A 21,711-nucleotide genomic window follows, 5' to 3' on the forward strand; every position below is an offset into this window, starting at 1 on the left:
GACTGATAAAAGCTTTATATAGAGTAAATATATGGTAAAACACACTCAGTGTCAAATCAAGGTAAGCATTTTGATCAATCATGATACATAAAGCTTGGCCCTCTGCAGACGCACTTACCAGAACTCCCTCCTACTGTCTCTGTACGTTCTCCCTACCTACCAATTAGATTGTAAGCTACTCGGGGCAGGGACTCCTCTTCCTTAATGTTATGTTTGTCTAAAGCACTTATTCCCATGATCTGTTATTTATATTATCTGTTATTTATTCGATTACCACATGTATTACTACTGTGAAGCGCTATGTACATTAATGGCGCTATATAAATAAAGACATACAATACAATACAAATATCAGGCGCAGACAGCTGGGATCCAGAGCGTTTGCCTCACTCTTCTCCTCAGCAGCACTCGCGACGCACATCTCCCTGCTTCTGGATTGAATCCCGGATGATGGACTGGAGGCAGGTCTGCAGGCAGGTAGCACTGTGTGCAGCGTCCCACACAGAGATTTCTGGATCAACTTGACGCACTTCACTGTTGCTACGGTTTCATCCTGTTTGTATGCAGACAGGGCAAACTGTTTTAGCATTGTGAGTTTCACATACGTCTTTTGGTTCACATAAGATGCATATAGCAATATAGTGCTTGGATTTGGTTGCAGCTTTCCTTGGTTTACTAACCACCTGTACAGGTGACTCTGATTCCACCTCAGGAGAAGTATGAGGAGCTGACATAGTAAAGATGCAGGAAGCCGCAACAAGGAGCAAATAGTTATCTAACCTAAAACAAAAAGAGAAACCATACCTCCATCTTTTTATATGCTCATCTATCAGCAGGAAATCTGCCTCTAGGAGAGAGAAACGTTTACACACACGCAGGCAAGGCCTAGATTTCCCGGTCCCAGGACTATTGTTTCGATTCCCCCAGAAACAATTACCACTACTACCATCCCACCCCACCCTCTCCCAGATACAATTACCATTACCACCCCCAGATACAATTACTACTACCCCCTCTCTCCCCAGACACGAGTGCTCTCCCCCTGTCGGTGGAAAAACATGACTGGGTATCTCTGGTGGGAGAAGCCTTTTTAAATGCAGGATGAGGGGCTTAACCCCCATCATGTGTACGGTCAGCATGAGACATACACAATTGTGAGCAGATGGCATCAAAAATATAGACTTAATAGAAGTTTAGAACCATATTATCAATATATGTGCCAACAGATGTTTTAAATGTCTTCACTTGGCTTCAAATTGCAAGGGACAGACAGTTCCCCCTGGGAGATTTCCAGTTTGTGATACTGCAATAAACTGTAGAGAGATGGAAAGGTGCAAGCCCAGACAGTGATTAAACCTGTCCTGACACCCACCCCCCTCCTCTGACACAGCTGCCATGACAGAACCCCTAACAACTGCTCTATCAATTCATCTTATCCAGTTTTACAGCTAACAAACCCAGGTAGTTTGGCCTTCTACAGCTACCGTAGCATGCCGGTCCTGAACATGCGTGGTGCTGTTCTTTCTCCTCCGCTGTCATGGCGGCCTGCATGGGGCTGCGCTCAGTGCTCAGGGTCACAAGCCGGGCGCTGAGCAGCGCGGGAGGGAAGTGCCAGAAAGCAGCGAGGGAGGAAGCGGGTGAGGACCAGGACTGCTTACTACTGTAGAGAATACCTCAGGGGTCTGTATGGCAAAGGGGGGAGTAGAGAAGGCAGCAGGGAGCTGAGGTCCCCCCAGGACCAGCATGAAGTGGGGATGGGACTGCAACCTAGGGCCAGGATGGGGAGGAGACTGCAGCCCAGGATATCTGAGGGGGACAGTCAGCGGCATGCTGTATCCGTCTGTAACTGCAGCACTGTGGCAAAAGTACAGCACAGTTTACATAAAAGAACAAAATGTTCATATGTTTGTTGAAAATTGTTTTTTTTGTATGGGTTGCTCAGTTGGAGCTTTTGGCCATGCAGTATATTGTCCTGTTGCCAGGTGTTTTTTCCTTGAGGTGATCCAACACAACGTTGACTAATTTTATGGCAGTCGTAGTGTTGGTTCACCTGTGGCCTCGTTGCGCGCTTGTTTCAAATGTTGTGGTGTATTTCTGTTTTTATTAAGTGGACTCTTTACTATTTTACAGTACATGCTACTTCCACCTCTTTCGTGAGGCATCTCTGCTTATGTTTAATATGTATATTCATATACAGAGATGTCAACCTTCAAGAACTGAAATCAACACATTTTAGTGGATAAGTACTGTACTGATTTCTATAAGCGAGATTCCATTAAAGTCTGTGGTATTTGATGCTAAAAATTAGTGAGACTGTCAGGACCGTCATTGTAATAATGCACATAATAGGGATAAGTGCACAAAACACATTGTGAGAGTAATCGCTGCCCTGAAGAGCTGACAATTAAGGCTGCGTCCCCGCTAGCGCTGAACGGGCGGCGCTTGGCGAGGTGACTTGCATATATATATATATGTGCGGGTATGCGCGTGCACACACGCTCACCGGCGCTTCGGTAAATAATTTTTTTAGACTTTCTAGCGCACTCGGCTTCAACCACAGCGTCCCCCCTGCCCGCGAGCGCTTGCGAAAATTTAAAGGACACCCGGCGCTCATGCTTGGAGAGCTCTCCAAGCATCAGTGCGCTCAGCGCCAGCGGGGACAAAGCTTAAGTGCCATTGTGGTTATGCATTCATTGTGCTTAATGGGGGTGGGGGGTGGAGAGGTGGGAGAGGTCAGAAATAAATTGTATTGTGATCTGGGAACAAAAAGATGTACAGGCATACCTCGCTTTAAGGACACTCACTTTAAGTACACTCGCGAGTAAGTACATATCGCCCAATAGGCAAACTGCAGCTCACGCATGCACTGTCAGCACGTCCTGAACAGCAATACCGGCTCCCTACCTGTACCAAAGCTGTGCGCAAGCGGGGAGACTATAGAGCCTGTTACAAAGGCGTTATGCCCTTATATGACGATTGCCGTACTGTACATGCATCGATAAGTGGGAAAAAGAAGTGCTTCACTTTAAGTACATTTTCGCTTTACATACATGCTCCGGTCCCATTGCGTATGTTAATGCGGGGTATGCCTGTATATTGTAGCTGTGTTTCTATTTGTTTGAAATATATAATCTGTCTTCCCTGAAATGAAAATGCTGGCATGTATAGTAGTGCTGTGATGAATAGCTTTGTCATTGTCGGTAATAGTTAAAAGGATTAATCAGCAGTGTGTTTGAGATAAGAGGTCCAACATGTTGCTGCACAGTTTACCATCGCTGCAAGCTGAAGGGTTAATATAAATTCTTCTGTGGAACATTGTAAGTTTTTTTTTTTTAAAGTAGACACAACAAAATGTATCTGTACACTTTCATTAACCTCAGGAATGATCACACATACCAAACTATTGAAGTAGTTTTGTTGTGAACAGCACTCTATTCTGTATAGCTGTTTGCCACCAGACACTAGTAGGGTACCCGGAGTTACCCGGCACATTTCCAGCTACCCCGGACATTACCCAGACACGGCAACTGAGTGGGCTCGGCGTCAGGTAATGTCAGGGCAGCTGGAAATAATCTTATTACTTACCTTTCCGAAGACATCTAGGATCAGCAGCAGCAGTCCTGTGGCGGTGGCAGCATCGGAGGTGTCTTCAGCCGGCGGGGGAGCTGCAGGAATCCCTTCCACACCACCGGAGCAGGTAAACAGTGTGCGTGGGAGCCGCTGGGGAACCACGTGACCGGAGCAGGAGACGGAGCGTTCCTATTGGGCAGACACCTCCGATGCTGCCACAGGACCGCTGCTGGTGCTAGATGTCGCCGCCACCCTGCATGTAAGTGCCAAACCGAGTACCCGACCGGGTAGAACCATTGATTTTGGCTGGGTACCCGTTACCCGTTTTTTAATTTTTTTTTTATATATATCTATCTATCAGGACCCGGTCCAAAACTACCAGACACAACAGCATAAACAGGAGCAGCAAATAGATGTTCAACCGCAACTTTAATTTGTGAAAAACTATAAGGCTGCGCTTATAGTGCCAGCGACGCGACGTTGCCCGAAAACAAATGCATTGCCGCCGCGTGCCCTTATAGTAAGGCCGACGGCGACAATGCGGCGTTGCTGTCGTGAAAACTGGTAGCCAGCAAAATTTGATTTTTCAAGGGCTGTCTCCTCACGTGACGGCCCTTGAACCAATCAAATGGCCGGAAACCCATGACGCCGCCGCCCGACGAAATATAACTTGCGACGGTGTCGTCACTCGTTGCCGGCACTATAGGCGCGGCCTAATTAAGCATGGGTTTTAGTAGGGTGCTTAGCCCGAAATGTTGCCCCCCACTGTGTGCTGTTTTTTTCTTGACAAAAATTAATTTGGGTCAAGGAGTGCTACGGGACCTCGTTTACATACCAAGCCATCAATATACCAACACGACATAATAACAAGCGGATTTTTGTAAAGGTTCAGTGCCACTCGGCAGCAGTTAATAGGAGTGAAAGTGAAAGCATGCAGCCATGTAACATATTTTTATAAAAAATTTATTGACATGTTATTTAATAGCTTTGTAAATTTCAACTCTACATATTAACTGTAAAAAGCACAATAACAAATATGCAGGAATATATAGTACATACCTCTTCAGCAGTTTTGTAAAGTTTTAATAAGGAAAGACTGCAGCAGCTCTGCCAAAGTCCCAGATATCCTTACTGAATTGCAAAACAGCTTTTCAAATATTACAATGGTAGACATTACAAAGAAGAGGCCTGGCAAAATGTTTTGCAATATGCTGCTTTTGACATTGTTAATGTAAGGATTACAGTTTTATTTTGCCACCTGGCAGAAGTCATACGATTGAATATTTTAACACTGCAACCTGTTAAACCTGGGTTATCAAAGCATTGCTGCATAAGGCCACGTCCATACTTAGCGCGACTGTAACATCGTGCGTGATGCGAACAAAAGGCGGTGCCTCTGAGGCAGGCCATAGAGTGCGCGATTGCTGTGCAGACAAACTAATTTGATTTTTGTCGCGCGATGGCCGGATCACGTGACCGGTTCAGCCAATGAGGGCGAACTGGCTCTGTGACGTCACGACCACGGCTCCCCGTTGCATCTCCCACTAGGCCACAAATTGCCTCTGCGCGAGTGTGCACTCATCCGACGGAGGGCATGGCGTCGCGCGCACCTGCTGCAGAAGCGATCCGAAGGCCTGTGGCTATGCTGTGAGCGACAGGGAGGCATGGCCGTCACGTCAAATAGGTGGTTCACCCTCATTGGCTGAACCGCCCACGTGACGCGGCCGCCTCGCCAAAAGACACAAATCTTCTCTTTTGAAAATGCTGCCGCTCCGTTGTGCTTCATCGTGCACGCAATATGGACGGTCTTATAGAGGAGCCATCTCTTGTTCACACCGTCGCTCGCACGGTCACAATCACTATGGACGAGGCCTGTTGCACAGAATATAGTAGCTCTGGGAATAGGCTACAGAACAGTGCTCTAAGTATATGGTGGTCACAATGAAAACTGCTGCATACTTTTGGATCCGTTATGCTTCCCAGAGCTGCATAGAATGGCATCTATGTAGTATTATTTCTCACTTGACAGCTGAGTTATTGTATTTTAACCAGGGCCCCCATGATCCCAGTTTGTCAGAGAATTCAGGGAAACGGTTCTTCACAGGCATCCTCCAGAAATCCTGCATCCATTTGACCCAACTACCAAGGAGTATCTCCAATTTGTGTCCAAAGTGTTCAGGATGTGATATTACATAATCTCCCATCATTGTTCAATACTTTTAATTTCCTTTTTCATTATCCATAGATAAAGAACAAGTCATAAGAAAGACATTCACAGATGTCCAGGACGAAAGACAAGAACAGGCAGAACATACAGTTTTAATCAACTGCCCTCCCAACATTAACGAAAAGAAATTTCTGAAATACTTATCCCAACATGGAAAAATAGCCAGTCACTTCTTTTATGAAAGTTATGTAAGTATCATCGTGATAAATATGCCTGCAACTTTCAGTGAAATTAACACAAGTCCCTTTTCTCTGTACTTTTTTTGCCTCATCTTGTTAGACTTTAGAACAAGCGAGTTAGGTGCTGCTGTTAAATGTATACAGTACTTTCTGAAAGGAGATAGGAAACAATGTTTGATGCAAATATTAAAAAGCAAACACTGTACTATTCGGTAACTTGCAAGGGTGAAAAGAAACTTGCAAGCGAGCTAGAATTTTTAGAAGCTGAAGTTTTGTGGACGGGGGAGGGAGATGTCAGTGTGCGTCTGTGACAAACACTGACACGCGCGCACACAGCACAATGACATCATTGAGAGGAGAGCTGGGCAGAGTTCTGCAGCTCTCCCGGCCTCGCTCCCTCAGCACTCCACAGGAAGCGGAGCAGCTGTTGCCGGTCATGGCAGTGACTGACAGACCAGTCGGCGCTGCACTGCAACACGGCCTCCAGAGGGTACATTTTAGGTTCCGGACGGGCTTTTTCCATCCCTGCTTTACTAGATGACTATTAGGGTTTAGTCCCAGAGAGAGTCACATTGACAGGTGTAGAAGCTTAGCTTTTATCAAGACCATTTGTTAACATAACCTGCTTTTTAAAATGTTAGCGGTTTTGTTGCTTAGAAATTGTTCAGCGGGCCCATGAATCTGATTCTGCTTATTTATTTAGTCTCCTTTAAAACTATATTAATATTATAAATAATCATCTTGTACAATTCGTTCCTTCTTATCCGAAATGGAAAATGCACAAACAAACTACCTAAATATACTCTCTACAAGCGCTAACCTAAACCAAATAATGTGATGTGCAGACAATAGTGAACAAATTGATCTAAACACAAATAATCAGTGAAGTGTGAAGTGATCAATAACTAAAATAAGCTGCCAAGGGGAACCTCATAAAACAGATAATCCCAAAACCTGTTAGACAATACAACAAAACACAAAATATGCGTCCCCGGCGCTAGTGAATACAAGGTATCCAAGATACCATAGTCCAAATGACAGTCCATTGATAAGAGACATATCCGGATGGGTTGATGGAGTAACCAGGAACGTTTTAGACAAGTGGGGGTGTCCCTGTAGAATGACTCCGAAATGATTCTGAGAAAAAACAAAAGGAGACACCAATTGCGCAGTATATAAAGGCAAGGACCCTTATCTAGAACATAAAAACCCTACTTACAAGATGCGACTCTTGCTCAGGAAGGCGAGAGAATCTGTACTTGTGCCACGTCTTCACCTCGATCTTCCACGGACCCCACGTGGTCTGACGAGATGGTTCCCCTTTGGATGGTGTTTAGAGCTCACGGGGCACACCGATGACAGCGACACCCGATGATAAAGGGAAAAGGACACAGCCTAGTGTAATACGTAACTACACTTTTAATAAAATATAAAAACAACAAACTACCCACACTTACAAAGTGTAAGAGGTGGCTAAACAACTCACGAATGCCATCCGCAACCTGTATCCAACCCGATAAGCACGGAGATTGACTGGCTAGCGTGCATGAGAGCACCCGCGACGCGCCGATGATGTCAGCGGCAAGAGTCACTTCTCCGGTGTCGGGCGGCTACGGTGGCTGAACAGGCACGCACAGAACAAAGCTCCTCCCTACGCGTTTCGTGACGGAACGTCACTTCTTCAGGGGTTGGTGGAGCTTAGTAGGACCATTACTTATATACGTGTGCAGTGAAGAATCTTCCCACAAAGGCTGTGTCCTTTTCCCTTTATCATCGGGTGTCGCTGTCATCGGTGTGCCCCGTGAGCTCTAAACACCATCCAAAGGGGAACCATCTCGTCAGACCACGTGGGGTCCGTGGAAGATCGAGGTGAAGACGTGGCACAAGTACAGATTCTCTCCCCTTCCTGAGCAAGAGTCGCATCTTGTAAGTAGGGTTTTTATGTTCTAGATAAGGGTCCTTGCCTTTATATACTGCGCAATTGGTGTGGCCTTTTTGTTTTTTCTCAGAATCATTTCGGAGTCATTCTACAGGGACACCCCCACTTGTTTAAAACTTTCCTGGTTACTACATTAACCCATCCGGATATGTCTCTTATCTAAGGACTGTCATTTGGACTACGGTATCTTGGACACCTCGTATTCACTAGCGCCGGGGACGCATATTTTGTGTTTTATCCGAAATGGAGCTGCAATTTTCACTGCCTACTGAGTCGGGACCTACCTGTGTATCAACAGGACTATAGTGCCCCTGAATGCTCACCTCTGTTATCGCGACTTAATTTGTATTTTTTTTGGTATAAAGAAGAAAAGTTGAAGGAAAAATAACAACTAGAGTAAGAATAATGCCTTTTTTAGCCAATTGATGTTATAGAAAAACACAGATACGCCACTTAAGCTTGCTGTACAAGAAGGAGCTAGCATTAGGTTACATTAACACAGACCATACATATATAACTTTATGTAAAGAAGGAAGATCAATACACCCCTAAAAGGCAAAAAACAATGACGTAAACTGCTGCTGTAGAATCATCCCCCAGCAATTGGGTCTTAGGCCGAGTTTATGGTGGGGTCGACGGCGACCGCGTGATGTCGCTGTCCTACAACGATTTCCTGCATTCTGGTGCAAGAGACCAGAGATCGCGGGGGCGTGGCCGTGAGCGGTTCGCCCTCATTGGCTGAACCGCTCACATGCCCGTGATGTCACCCCTCGGTCACTGGAAATATCAAAATCTAATGGCTTCCAGCGGTCGCGCCCATTATGGGCACCCGCGACGGACAACATGTACTTGCTACAGCGCTGCGCAACGTACTATAAACTCGGCCTTAGGCTGCCTTATAGTGCCGGCTACGGATGACGTCACCCGTCTCCGTAGTCCTTGCGAAAGTTGTAATTTGAGTTTGGGAGACCGTCTCTTGCTACAAGGTTTGTGACGTCAGGCAAGGGGGAAGGCAGAGTGGCGGAGGCCAGAGCAAGGAGGAAGGCTGAAATGGAGAGGAGTTGTAATTTCGGTTTGTATGCTGAATTTACTTTAAATTACCAGAGAATTTACTATTTTAAAGTTGTTAATATATTGTGTTTCACTTGACAGACACACAATCACACACACAATCACACACAGGTCCGCCAACAGAAATCGTGGGATAAATGAAAGGAGCAGAGCCCCCTCCACCAACCCCATAGTGCCACGGAAATTGTTTGTTTTAGCGCGCAACTTTTACTTAATCCCCAATACATATAAAAATACACCCCAACCCCCCCCAATACATATACAAATATACCCCAACCCCCCCAATACATATACAAATATACCCCAACCCCCCCCAATACATATACAAATATACCCCAACACCCCCAATACATATACAAATATACCCCAACCCCCCCCCAATACATATACAAATATACCCCAACACCCCCCCCCCCCATACATCTAAAAAATGACCCCCCCCCCCCCCAATACATATATAAAATACACCCCCAATACATATAAAAATCAGGCTTACCTTGAGGATGATCTCAGGTCAGGCTGGGGGGGGGCAGTGTGCCGGTGGCTGGGGGGGGCGGTGCGGGGGGGCTTTTTGGTAGTGCTGCGGTGGGGCCTGGTCGCTGCGGAGGCCTGGGGTGGTGGGGGCGGGGGCCCGACGGCTGGCGGGGGGCCGGTGGGGGGGCCGGTGGCCCGGCAGATGACAGTGCTGTAGGGTGCTGGTGGTTGGCGCAGGGGGGGGCGCGGTGAGGGGGGGGTCTAGCGGTGCTGCGCGAGCGGGGGCTTGATGGCGCGGGCGGTGGCTGGCGAGACTGCGGGGGGCCCGGCGGCAGGTCACAGCAGTTGCCGCCGACCGTTCCCCGCTTCAGGAACCTATCTGTCCCACGCTGGCTGCGCGCCGGACCTCCATTTCACGCCGGCGCGCCGGAAGTGTAGCCCAGCTGACCTCCGGAGCTGACGTCAGAGAGACCTGGCACCGGGTGCAACGTGTTGTGTTTTTTTTTAATTAGCTGGCTCGGCCGGGCCCCTAGACCCACGGGACCCAGAACACCAACACCGGCATTCCCCCCCCCCCCCTGTTGGCGGCCCTGCACGCAATCCCGCTCGCACACTTGCGCTCGCACACACTATTTACCCTGCCACTGAAGTGATACATTTTGAGTTAAAAAGATCAGTGCTTTCATGATGTGTAAATGGATTTCTTGAGAATCAATTCACACATACCCACCAATTGCACTTTAGGTGTGAACACGGTTTGGAGCAGTGGACATACTCTAATTCACTGCTCTGCGTGTGTGATGTGATTTTCACTTTTTATTTTATTAATTTACGTGTTGTCTATACATCATTGCTTGTCTGATATTTTATAACGAGTCTTTTTATTAAAAGCCAAGTTTTAAATTACGTAATCAACTCAGCATCTTGATTTGAGTGCTGCATAGAAGGAGCTCTTTTCTTCCCTCTGCAAGTACCTGTTCTTAGGCAAGATCTGGAATAAATAAACAGATAAAGGCACCTTTTTATTTTGCTAGCATGGTTAAAAGTACAATAGCAACATTTTGACCTGTAATGGGACTCCATAAAGGATTAAAAACAAAAAGTTAGTGTTTTCCCATGCTCACAATATAATTTTGTCTCTTAATGCTTTTGTTTATTTGATCATTTTAGCATTATTTTTTTTTTTGCTGATATAAATACAGTATAAGACTCTGTTTTTCCTGTAACATTTGCTTGAGAACTTGCATATTCCTATAACATGAACAGTGCCATATAAGTATACGTTCTGCCCTATCACTATTGTTTTACTCTGCAATCCTGTACTATCCTCTTCTTAAATTGTGATACAAAGATGCATGAAGTGATTTTAAGCGTTTATGCTGCTTCTACTGTAATTCTACTGTATTTCTGCAAATATCATTTGTGGTAACTCCATATTTTTGTTGTTTTTCAAGGGCACTCATGCTGTGGTGGAATTTTTGGACAAAGAAAGCATAGAATCACTCCGAGCTGGAACTCGTGTCCCAAGGGCTGAAGATGAGTGCACAGTCCCATTTAAATCCAGACTTTTCTCTTTAAAATCAAATGTGCCATTGGACAATACACCTGTTCAGTACCACAAGCAATCTGCTATTCCCATAAGTGAGTTAATTCAGAAGCTCTGTAAGGCTCAGAATGTAAGTTAATTAGCTGTTTAATATTTTTTCCTCAATGTTAACATTAATATATTTCTTCCTAAAGGGACTTCCAGGTACAGCCATACTTAATACTATTCTAGCGCTGGCCATACCCATGTGTGAGATGTAACCCAAATGAACCAAGTAAAATTTAATTTTGGACAAACGCCAAAAGTTTGTATAATGTAATAGGGGTTAAGTACGTGGCTGAAATTCTAAGCCTTGAAGTAATTTATAGGACTTCTGGATACAGAACATTGGATGGAGCTTTGAGGGACAGGCAAAGAGTGTCTGACCTCCCCTCCCTCTTGTTCCTAATGCTGGGATTCACAAAGCGACTTTATTAGTTATTGCACAGAGATCCTGCATTAATGGCCATTGGCCATCACATGATCCCTGTGGGAGGACCTGTGAAGGACTCTCCCCTATAAGCGAGAGGAATGTTGTTTTTTTTTCTTCTCCCCCCCTCCCCCCACCCTCATAAGAATAACACCGGATTCAAATTCTGGGAAAAGAAATTTCTATCAGTTTTCTTGGAAGATAATGAGCCCTATCTAGGGATTGCTGTTTAGTGGGTTTTAAATACTATTTTCTACATCCACTCTATACTATAGGATCCTGAGTACATACGGCACTCAGTCATTGGATCCAATACACCTTCAGTTTGTCATTTTAATACCCATTATTTTAGCCTGTTGTTTTAATTAATAAAGATTATTTTAACGACTACACAAAACATCAGACCGTAAGCTTGAGTGCTTCACTTGGGGTACTTCTCTTCTACATTCATTCAAGATGAAGAACCAACAAGCTTTCCATCAATATATAGCGTGAATGGGCAGCACAAAAATGTCCAACTTTTTTTTTTTTTTTTTTTTCCCCGCCAGTACTTTTGGGGGCCCAAATTTTGAAAAATAAAACATCTGACAAATTTTTCTGGAAGGAAAAGAGATTTTCCTTCGTTGTACAACGTGACTGGATAGAATCTGTAACGGAGTGCTCACCACAAACAGGACGTGACCGCGAGGCTGAGGTGGGGATTGAATAAACCGACCTCCAGCCGCGTGAGCGCGTCCGGAGTGCAGATTGGTCGTCGTTAGCCGGGTTGGGATTGGAGAGGTACGGATCGTCGTAGGTACTAGCTGGGGTCAGGGTTCGGAGAGGTGCGGATCGTCGTAAGTACTTGCAATGGTCAGGAACGGAGATGGTCGGGGTCCAGGTACAAGCCAAGGTCAGACAAGGAATGAAACAAGAACTGCAAGACATGGAGGCAGGGATTGCAGTAAGCACTTCGCACTGAAGTCTTATGCTCAGCCAATTTGCCAGAGGGCTGGCTGAGCATATAAAGGAGGTTAGACCAATGATCTGCAGGCAGGTATATGGAGTACTGCCCACTAGGAAGCAGCCGCCCAATGGAGATGGGGGCGGAGATCAGTGGGGATTAACTCCTCGTGTGCTCCTCGTGATGCGGCGTGGTGCGTCACCCGTGTCCTCGCAGGGCCTAAGCCCGAACCTGGAGGTACTCCTGTGTCTGGCGGCAGGGCGCCTGTGGGTAGCCCCCCTGGTCTGCAGTGTGTCTCCCGTGTCGTCACTGGGGCGGGACCTAACGCCGATCCTTACAGAATCAAGATTGTGGGAGAGAGCGTGACGAACAAAGGAGTTTTACATAAGAATAAAGAATATAGTACATTCTAATTTTGATGAGATCGACACTTGACCGTGGAAAGTATTCTGCAGCGTATTTTTTTTTTTGTTCGCATAGTTACAATACATTTTTATGTACTAAAGACCATTTCATTTAATAGATATCTATACATGTATATTTAGTCACTGTACCGTGTATAGGTTTCACTGCATGTGCACTGAGCTCTGTCTGTTTCATGTTCTGTCTCTGGTTTTAAATATATATCGCCATGCTCAGTAGCCCTCCTCTGTGACACCTATATGCTTTTATATATATATATATATATATATATATATATATATATATATATTTATATATATATATATATATATATATATATATATATATATAAATTTTGGGGGTTCAATATGAGCTTGCAGGTGACCCGTATGTTTTATATTAAAAAAAAAAAATACAACCATGATTATTTAAATGTTATACATTATACATGGGTATTTCTATAGAATCTCCAATTTTTTAAATGAACGTGATTTGCATGAATGTAAACTGAATGTATTAATTTTCCTGAATTGACTGTCTAAATGTGCTAGTACACTTTTTTTTTTAAACATAAAAGATGGTTCTCCCTACAGTTGTGCTCTAGGAGGCCCGTTAAAATAAATAGTAATGGAAGGGAGTCAGGATATAGGTTACTTCTTGTGGGCATAGACTTTAATTGCTCACTAACCTGTGCTCGGCTTGTTAAAGAGCCTCGCTATGTGAATGTTCAGCTACAGTAAAAGGACAATGCGACCCTGCCATGTTAATTGCAAATGCTGCTCCCTGACAAAGTGTGTTCATTGCTTTGTGTCTTCTCTACTGATTTTGTCCTTGAGTGACCCACACTGCCTGTACGTTTTTGCTTCTCATTCAGATAGAAGAGCAAGCGTATGCACTCGTGGAAGAATATCAGTTAACGGATGAAAACACCAGGCTACGCTTCCTTGTCTGTTCATTGATCAGGGATCTCGCAACGGCTTACTTCCCAGAAGCCACGGTGAAACCCTTTGGCTCTACAGTGAATTCGTTTGGGAAACTGGGCTGTGACTTGGACTTGTTTTTGGATCTGGGTAACATAGAAAGGAGGAGTATTGGAAAGGTAAGGCAGGTTCGTTAGGGTTGTAGTTACACAGAAATTGAGGTACATTGAGCTGTTTCGTGTTGGGGGGGTTTTGTTGTGCGTGCTGTTCCTTTTTAAAATTAACAGGTGGGGAAAACAAACCCTACATACAATATTTATTACTACATTTAATGAAAGTTTAGATTACGGAGAGAAACACTTGAATGGATCTTCTTGTTCTGCACTTTTTTTATCAGGACATCTGGTCAGATTGCGTTTTTACATGGTATAAAATATTTTGCAACTACCCGAGGCTTGTTGACCTATTCAAACCGGGGTGACACATTTGCAATAAAGTAGATAGGCTCAAAGAACGTAAAAAAAATGACAAAGTGGCCTGTCTGCAAGGTGATGGCCATACCTGTATATGGAGGCTTTCTTTTTGTCCAGGTATAATTCTTGTTACATTTTGCACTGCTAATCTCACTGCGTATTACTAATACGACAACAAACTAGTTAATGGTATGTTCACCGTCTCTTACAGATAGTGAGGGGGATTAAATATGTAATTTTACCAAAATTAGAGGGAAAGGTGTATTATCACCCTCTCTATAATACACCTTTCCCTCTAATTTTGGTAAAATACCTTATCTAGCTCATCATTTTGACATTACAAAATTATTCGTAGTGAGCAGTATATTCTCTTTGTGTTTTTTGGATTAAATATGTCTATTCAATAATTATTATATATTAGAAATAAGGCTTTGCAGGTCTCTTTGGCAGCAGCAGAGTTCCGTAAATAATGAAATACTCCGGACTCCAGGCACAGGAACGATACATTTAGCTGCTGTTACATTGTGCTGTATAATGTCTAGAGCTTGCTACCTGTTCCATTTCTCCTATAGTGGCAAGAGAATCAAGTAAACAGTGTCAACATTGGGCCGTGTTCATTACAGTTTTATTCCCTGTGGTGACTGACGTATATTGTTATACAGTGAAACACGAATCCGTGCCAGTTGGAAAATTCCAGCTCAGGCAGACAGCAAGCGGGGGATTTAATAAAACCCAGGGCCAACAACTAATTTGGCAAATATATCCTTGTAGAATGGGCAAATCAGGAATTTATAGGTTTACAATTTTAAAAATATATATATTTTTTGAGTCAAGCATTCTCATTTACTCTGTAAATACGGTGAAGTAAATGAGTACTGTACTACACTATTAGGCCTCGGCCATGTTTACCGCTTGCTTGCTGAAGCGTGGCGACGCGCGCTCCCGCTCAGCACTGAGCCCCTACAGCCGCAATTAGAGCGGCTTTAGTAGGGGCTCGCCTACGCTTCCGCAAGCGCGCGGAAGCGTAGGTCTTAGGGAATTTTAAAATTCCCGCTTGCCGGCGCGACAGGCCGGTCACGTGAGCGGTTCGCCCAATGAGGGCGAACCAGCTCCGTGACGCCACTGGCCCGCCCCCCTGACGGCGCGCCGGGCAAGCAACCGCAAGGCCAGGGAAAGCACCTGCTTTCCCTGAGCCTCAGTGCGCCTCATCACGCCAGCTTTAAGCCTGGACGAGGCCTTAGACAACTTTTTTTTTTTTTTTTTTGGACTAACAATATTTTATAAATCAGTATTGCTTGACCTGAGGAAGCGAGAACTCTTGAAAGTTCTCTTATACAGTAATATCAATTGTCAGTCCAAATAAAAAAAGTATCACCTAATACTGAAGTACTCCTTTTCTTTATTTAGAGAATGTTTTACCAGGAAGTAATACTTGCCCTATTTCACATGGAACAAGGGAAGGATTACTGCAGCAATTTGCAGCTATGCTTTCTATAATATGAACAGTGCTATATGATAGTTCTGAGCAAATGAATAACGATGGTCATCTTTGATCTCTTGAACATGTATTCATAAGGTGCCTTGTTTTGGTCAGCATGGGTGTGTCCACATTAGCAGCAGTGAAACCTGACTCAACGACCAGCACTGGGGGATTTTTAAAGACGAGAGAGAAACAACACTTATTAAAAAAGTAGCTGAGTCCGTTGCTTAACACATTTACCAAAATCTCGGGGATTCCCAGAAACCCGTCAGTACACAGCAGGCAAACACACTGAGAGGGAAGTGCAGGGCTAGGGTCTGCTGCCAAGTCTCACTTCTTCTTTTCGGACTTTTTTTTTTCTTCTCCCTTAAACCAAAATAGATCAAAACATGAAAATGTAATTTCTGTAGAATAAAAATCCTTTCTTGCTGCAGGAACACATGGTTAACGTCCCGTCCCCCTCCCCACCCCCCCCCAAAAAAACCCCTGTATGTTTTCAAGTTACACATGTCTGATGCAAGCAGGTTTGTTCACTTGCTGGGTGGTCTCAGATTTGTTTGCAGTGTTCACATTTCATTCCTTAAAGTTGTTGTTGTGTACAAGGGCCGGTACTAAAACCCCCTATATTTCATTTTAATCAACTGTATTTCTCCTTAGGGTTGGACAATAACACAATTTCCCACTATACCGATATTAAGAAATGTGTTGTGATATTTATCACTACATATTTGTTCACTAGCAATGTCCAACGCCATTACCAGTTTTAATTTACATTTTTTGTATCCCCCATAAATCTATGAAAAAAGAATTTGGAAGGTATTTATACATTTTATAATTACATTTGTTTTTAAAACAATTTGTTTTTTAAAATAAATTAAACTATTTATTACCTTCTTTCCCAAAATATGGAGGGGCAGGTATTATAAGTAGGGATTCCAGTTTTGGGTGTTAACACTGATCAGTGTGGAGGAACCAGGCGCTTACCTTTAGTATCAGAGTTTCAGAGAGGCGATGTAACCAATGATTGTGGTTAATTCCTATTGATGTGTGGTATTTCTTGCGATCCCTTCTGCTACTACCCCTGGTAAAGGGATGATCCAAAGCCCTTTGGAAACGTAGAGACAAAACAGAGTAGGGGGAGCAGGGGATAAGTAAAAGCACAGATGGAACAGATATTGACGAGCAGTATACTACAACTGGTATACCACAGTTTTAACCCAGTGGGGGGGGGGGGGGGATTAGGATGGTGAATGAATAATCAAAAGACGTAAGCTGTCTAGTAAATGCTTACACGGCCTTGTGCAAACACCATCCCAAGTTGGTATCTTTGTAGTGGGTGGTGCCCCTTCTGCAATGAGGTTCAGGGGGGGGGGAACTTGGTAACAATAAATATCAATAAGTACTCACACGGCCCAGTGTGAGTTGAGGTGCAGGGCAGATGTCTTTGAGGTGAACACCTATGACCCCCGTCAGGGGTATTTCAGGGGTGCTGCGCACACTCCTGCTGGCAGGCAGGCAATTCAATGCGGGTCTTTTTCTTAATCTTCCCGTTCTGGGTTCCTTCCCCTCCCCGTTTCAGTCAGGGGCGTTGGTGAGGCAAAAATGATTAAGAGGGATCAATAATGCTTTTAAAATATAAAAGTTTATTTAAACATAAAATGGGATCCGCAAAAATTGCACTCACATAATATATAAAGTTTCCTGGTGCGCTCCCGTGGCTGTTGTTAGCAGTGGTCGCGGCCGCTCTCTACTCCGCGTCCGGAGTCGGAATAGGTGGCTGTTCCTGGTGCGGCTGTGACTGCAAACTGCCTCCTTCAGTTACGGAAGCCCCAAAGTTCCAAGCTTGATCACTGAATTAGAGCTCTAAGGCCGTGTAAGCATTTACTAGACAGCTTACGTCTTTTGATTATTCATTCACCATCCTAATCCCCCCCCCCCCCCCCACTGGGTTAAAACTGTGTTAACACTGATCAACAAGGATTTATTTATTTTAACAGGGAAGAAATGGAGACATTGGAATTTGGTGTTTATCGGTGCACTTGTTTCCACACTCCCCTTGTGTTACCTTTGTCTCCGATCTGTGGCTGGGCTGCTAAGAGGTGTAAATAATTTTAAAAAAATTCATCAGCTTTACATGGAAGTGCGAGGTCAGTCAGTGGGGGGGTTTTCAGGTAAAACTTAAAACCGGAATCCCTAGTTATAAGGAATGTGCAAGCACAGGGCAAATCAATGCTCGGGGAAGGTAGAGGGCCGCTATCCAGGAAGTGTGTGTGTGTGTGTGTGTGTGTGTGTGTGTGTGTGTGTGTGTGTGTGTGTGTGTGTGTGTGTGTGTGTCCTATGATCCTGTCTACATTTGGCCTTTGAAGTAGCCGAGTCCACTTGCTGCTCCTGGTATATTGATCACTACCATGGCTGACTGATAGCTGTCCCACAATCTAACAAATGTTTATTATTTTTTATTTGTTTTTATGATCTTACAATCGTACTGGTATATAGCCCAACCACATTTTAATCTGGTCTGTAACTGTTTCATACGCCCATAATATATATTATCTTTAACTGTGCATGCAATGTCTTGTATATAATGTATACCCTGCTCATTTATGTAACTGTATTTGTAAACATGTATTATTTGTCTTAACTCTGTGCCCAGGACATACTTGAAAACGAGAGGTAACTCTCAATGTATTACTTCCTGGTAAAATATTTTATAAATAAATAAATAAACTGCTTCTCCTTTTGTTCTGATCATAAGCTTTATTGTAACTTTGTTGAGCGGTTTCGGTTTCTTTAGGCATATTATTGGCAGTGTGTTCACCAATAATAAATGCTGCGTAGACTATATAATCTAAGTCAGGGGTGCTCAAACTTTACATCACGCCCCACTTTTCCTCCGTGCAAGTAACAGCAAGCGACCGCGAAACGAAGGCCGATCGCACCCAAATTAAATCAATGATGCTTTGTACGTAAATGGCGCCCCCAAGTTTGCATACCCCTGATCCAAGTTCCTAGTTGTGCTGTGTAGAAAAGGCAGCCTGGCCTAAATTTTAAGCACAATTAAACATAGCTTGGGAAATAAATGGTAGAGAAGCTATTACTTGGTTGAGCGCTTTCACTTTATTGCAGCTTCAATAGTGTTGCAAAGTGTGGCGACCTAATTGTACCAATTTGCTACTGATGCTGCATGACTATATTATCATTGTAATGCAAAGCAGGCCCCAGAAGAAATTACAGGCATACCCCGGTTTAAGGACACTCACTTTAAGTACACTCGCGAGTAAGTACATCTCGCTCAATAGGCAAATGGCAGTTCTCGCATGCGCCTGTCAGCACTTCCTGAACAGCAATACCAGCTCCCTACCTGTACCCAAGCTGTGCGCAAGCGGGGAGACTATAGAGCCTATTACACATGTTATTTACATCAGTTATGCACGTATATGACGATTGCAGTACAGTACATACATGGATAAGTGGGAAAAGGTAGTGCTTCACTTTAAGTACATTTTCGCTTTACATACATGCTCCGGTCCCATTGCGTACGTTAATGCGGGGTATGCCTGTATATAGTAAGCACTTGCTTGTGTTGTGTATATTACCTGCAATATTTTTATTTATTTATTTATTTTTAGGCCTTTGGTTCTTGTTCTCACATCTAAATATTGATATTTTCTGTTAGACTGCAGGCCCTTTTACCACGGAGTATCTCATGAAGCGGGTTCCCTCAGGAAGAGTGGCCACACAGAGTATTCTGTCTGTGATCGGTGAATGCATAGACAATTTTGGCCCCGGGTGTACTGGAATGCAAAAAATCTTAAATGCCCGTTGTCCGGTATTACGATTTTCCCACCAGCCTTCAGGCATTAAATGTGATCTCACTGCAAACAACAGGTTAGAAAGAGCATGACTCCAAATAAAGCTGCATATGTACATGTTTCTGATTATTAATAAAGCAGTTAATGTGTGCAATGGGGCAGTTAATGTGTGCTATGGTTTTTATTTAAAAAGCGACATTAAAGATGGAGCTGGTGGCCATCTTGAGTTGTTGATCTCCTGGGAAATCAGTCCATGGTTCCTGTCTGATCGGGGGGGGGGGGAGAGGGGAAGGGGGGTTGCAGCGTTTCCTGGTTACAAGCATTCAGCAGCTTTTTCCTCAGTTACCCTTTTGATATGAAAATCAAAACACAAATCTTCTGAGTGATGGGGGATACTGCTGCTTTAAAGCACAGATATTACATTATAAGGTATTATAATAATGATTCAGGTGTTGGGCACCAAACATAAGCAGATATGAAAATGAATCCCTGCACGGAATAGCTTAGTCTGAATGTTTACACTATGGCCTTATTGTAGATAACAGTATATTTCCCTTTTCAGCAGTTTAGTCTCATGAACATTTCCGGCGCTGTAATATATTGATATACTGTTAGCTAAACAGTCAAATTTGATACTGCAATGGAGTCGAGCAATACATAGACATGATCAAGACCATAAACCTTAATTGGAATTTGTGATTGCACCAAACAGCTTTTCAATCTGTTGTATGATGTTATACAGTAATAAGTGTTCTTACAATAATTCCATCACCATAATTGGGCAACCCTGTCAACATCAACCTGGTAGAAATGTAAAAAAAAGTGCGATACATTTTAATGGACCAGCATCGAGCTGTTTATACTGCAGGTTTTGTACACACTGCCTACAATTTCCCCTATTTTTTAATTTGCTTTTGTTATTTTTGATCTCTGCAGTCCCTCTGCTGGTGTTTGTTAGAACTGCAAAGTAGAATTTACTAGCCCAGTATTTCTCAGTCCACTCATTGGGGAACTCTACTGTGCATCATGTTTAGGGTATAACCAACCAATGAGACAGATGTATGTGCTGTCCACTTCTTTCCAAACATAAAAGATAAGTGGATACGTGTGTTCTAAGGAAGTAATCGGTTATTCCAAAAATCTAGTGTGGTCTCCCGAGGAGATAGTTGAGAAGCACTTCCCTAGTCCTACACATGGCCAAAGGCAACTGATGTCGATGACCTATGATGGGATATAGGTGCAAAAGTGATTTTTTTTTTTTTTTTAATCAGACACATACAATTTTAATATCTTTTTGAAGGTTTTTTTTTCTGAAAATGTATTCTGCCATTTTTGCTATCTGCATTTTTTTTTTTAATGTGTGTGCACATCTCAAAACAGCTGTCTGTGAATGGGTTTACTGGCTGTGCCCTTTAACCCAGGCTGTACTGAAAAAGCTGTGTAATATGGTAGGCATAAGCTTATAGGGGTCCATGTTAAAATGGACTACAAACAAAAGGGGAGACACTGTGCTCATTTGCATGTCATTACCCAGAATCCCTGGCTGCACTGTATGCTAAGATAAACTTGAAAAGCAGGGTTTCAGACCTGTCTGAGACGTGAATTTTTCACATGTGGTATTTTTATTTGATATATATACTTTTTAATGTAAGACATTAATTACGAAGATTTTAACTACATAAAACACATTTTATATGTTCACAATGTACTAATGTAATTTGTAGCCATAAAAGATTGAATTACTCATGAACCATGGCACTGGTTTCTGCCTGGTGAAATATGAATGTACAGTGGAACACTAATTCACTACTCTAATTTTAGTTTTATCCAAGTAACGCACCTAGATTTGGGGGGGGGGGGGGGTGAGGGGGAGGTAAGTTAAGAGGAGTAAATGTCCGTATTGCTGTTCTGCTGTTTTTATTGCCTTACCTGAAACCTCACGTTCTGCTTTTTATGTTTCATGTACCATAGAATTGCAATGAGAAGCTCAGAGCTACTATACATGTATGGGAGCTATGACTGCAGAGTCAGAACGCTGGTGTTCACGTTGCGATGCTGGGCTCGCGTCCATGGGATCACAAGCACCATTCCTGGCGCATGGATAACCAATTTCTCCCTTGCCTTGATGACCTTCTTTTTCCTACAAAAGAGAAGTCCCCCAGTTATCCCAACAATAGATCAACTGAAAAGTCTTGCAGGTAAGGGA

The 21,711-nt window shown here is 43.6% G+C and overlaps 1 protein-coding gene and 1 long non-coding RNA gene across 2 annotated transcripts in view; one reads left to right on the top strand and one right to left on the bottom strand.

Annotated features, from left to right (window-relative positions):
• Positions 1–1,828, bottom strand: LOC142487795 (uncharacterized). Its single transcript, XR_012799312.1, has 3 exons — positions 1,485–1,828; positions 805–847; positions 1–553 (listed from the first exon to the last, which is right to left on the bottom strand). It is a non-coding gene; the product is annotated as an uncharacterized LOC142487795 (long non-coding RNA).
• Positions 1,496–21,711, top strand: part of MTPAP (mitochondrial poly(A) polymerase) — a 27,996-nt gene continuing 7,780 nt past the window's right edge. The window contains exons 1-6 of the mRNA XM_075587682.1: positions 1,496–1,637; positions 5,816–5,985; positions 10,915–11,136; positions 13,695–13,919; positions 19,370–19,581; positions 21,477–21,703. Coding sequence (XP_075443797.1) covers positions 1,538–1,637; positions 5,816–5,985; positions 10,915–11,136; positions 13,695–13,919; positions 19,370–19,581; positions 21,477–21,703 — 1,156 coding nt within the window. The 5' untranslated portion in view covers positions 1,496–1,537. The remainder of the gene's footprint in view (positions 1,638–5,815; positions 5,986–10,914; positions 11,137–13,694; positions 13,920–19,369; positions 19,582–21,476; positions 21,704–21,711) is intronic.

The sequence above is a fragment of the Ascaphus truei genome, chromosome 2 (genome assembly GCF_040206685.1).
Source record: "Ascaphus truei isolate aAscTru1 chromosome 2, aAscTru1.hap1, whole genome shotgun sequence".
NCBI lineage: Eukaryota > Metazoa > Chordata > Amphibia > Anura > Ascaphidae > Ascaphus > Ascaphus truei.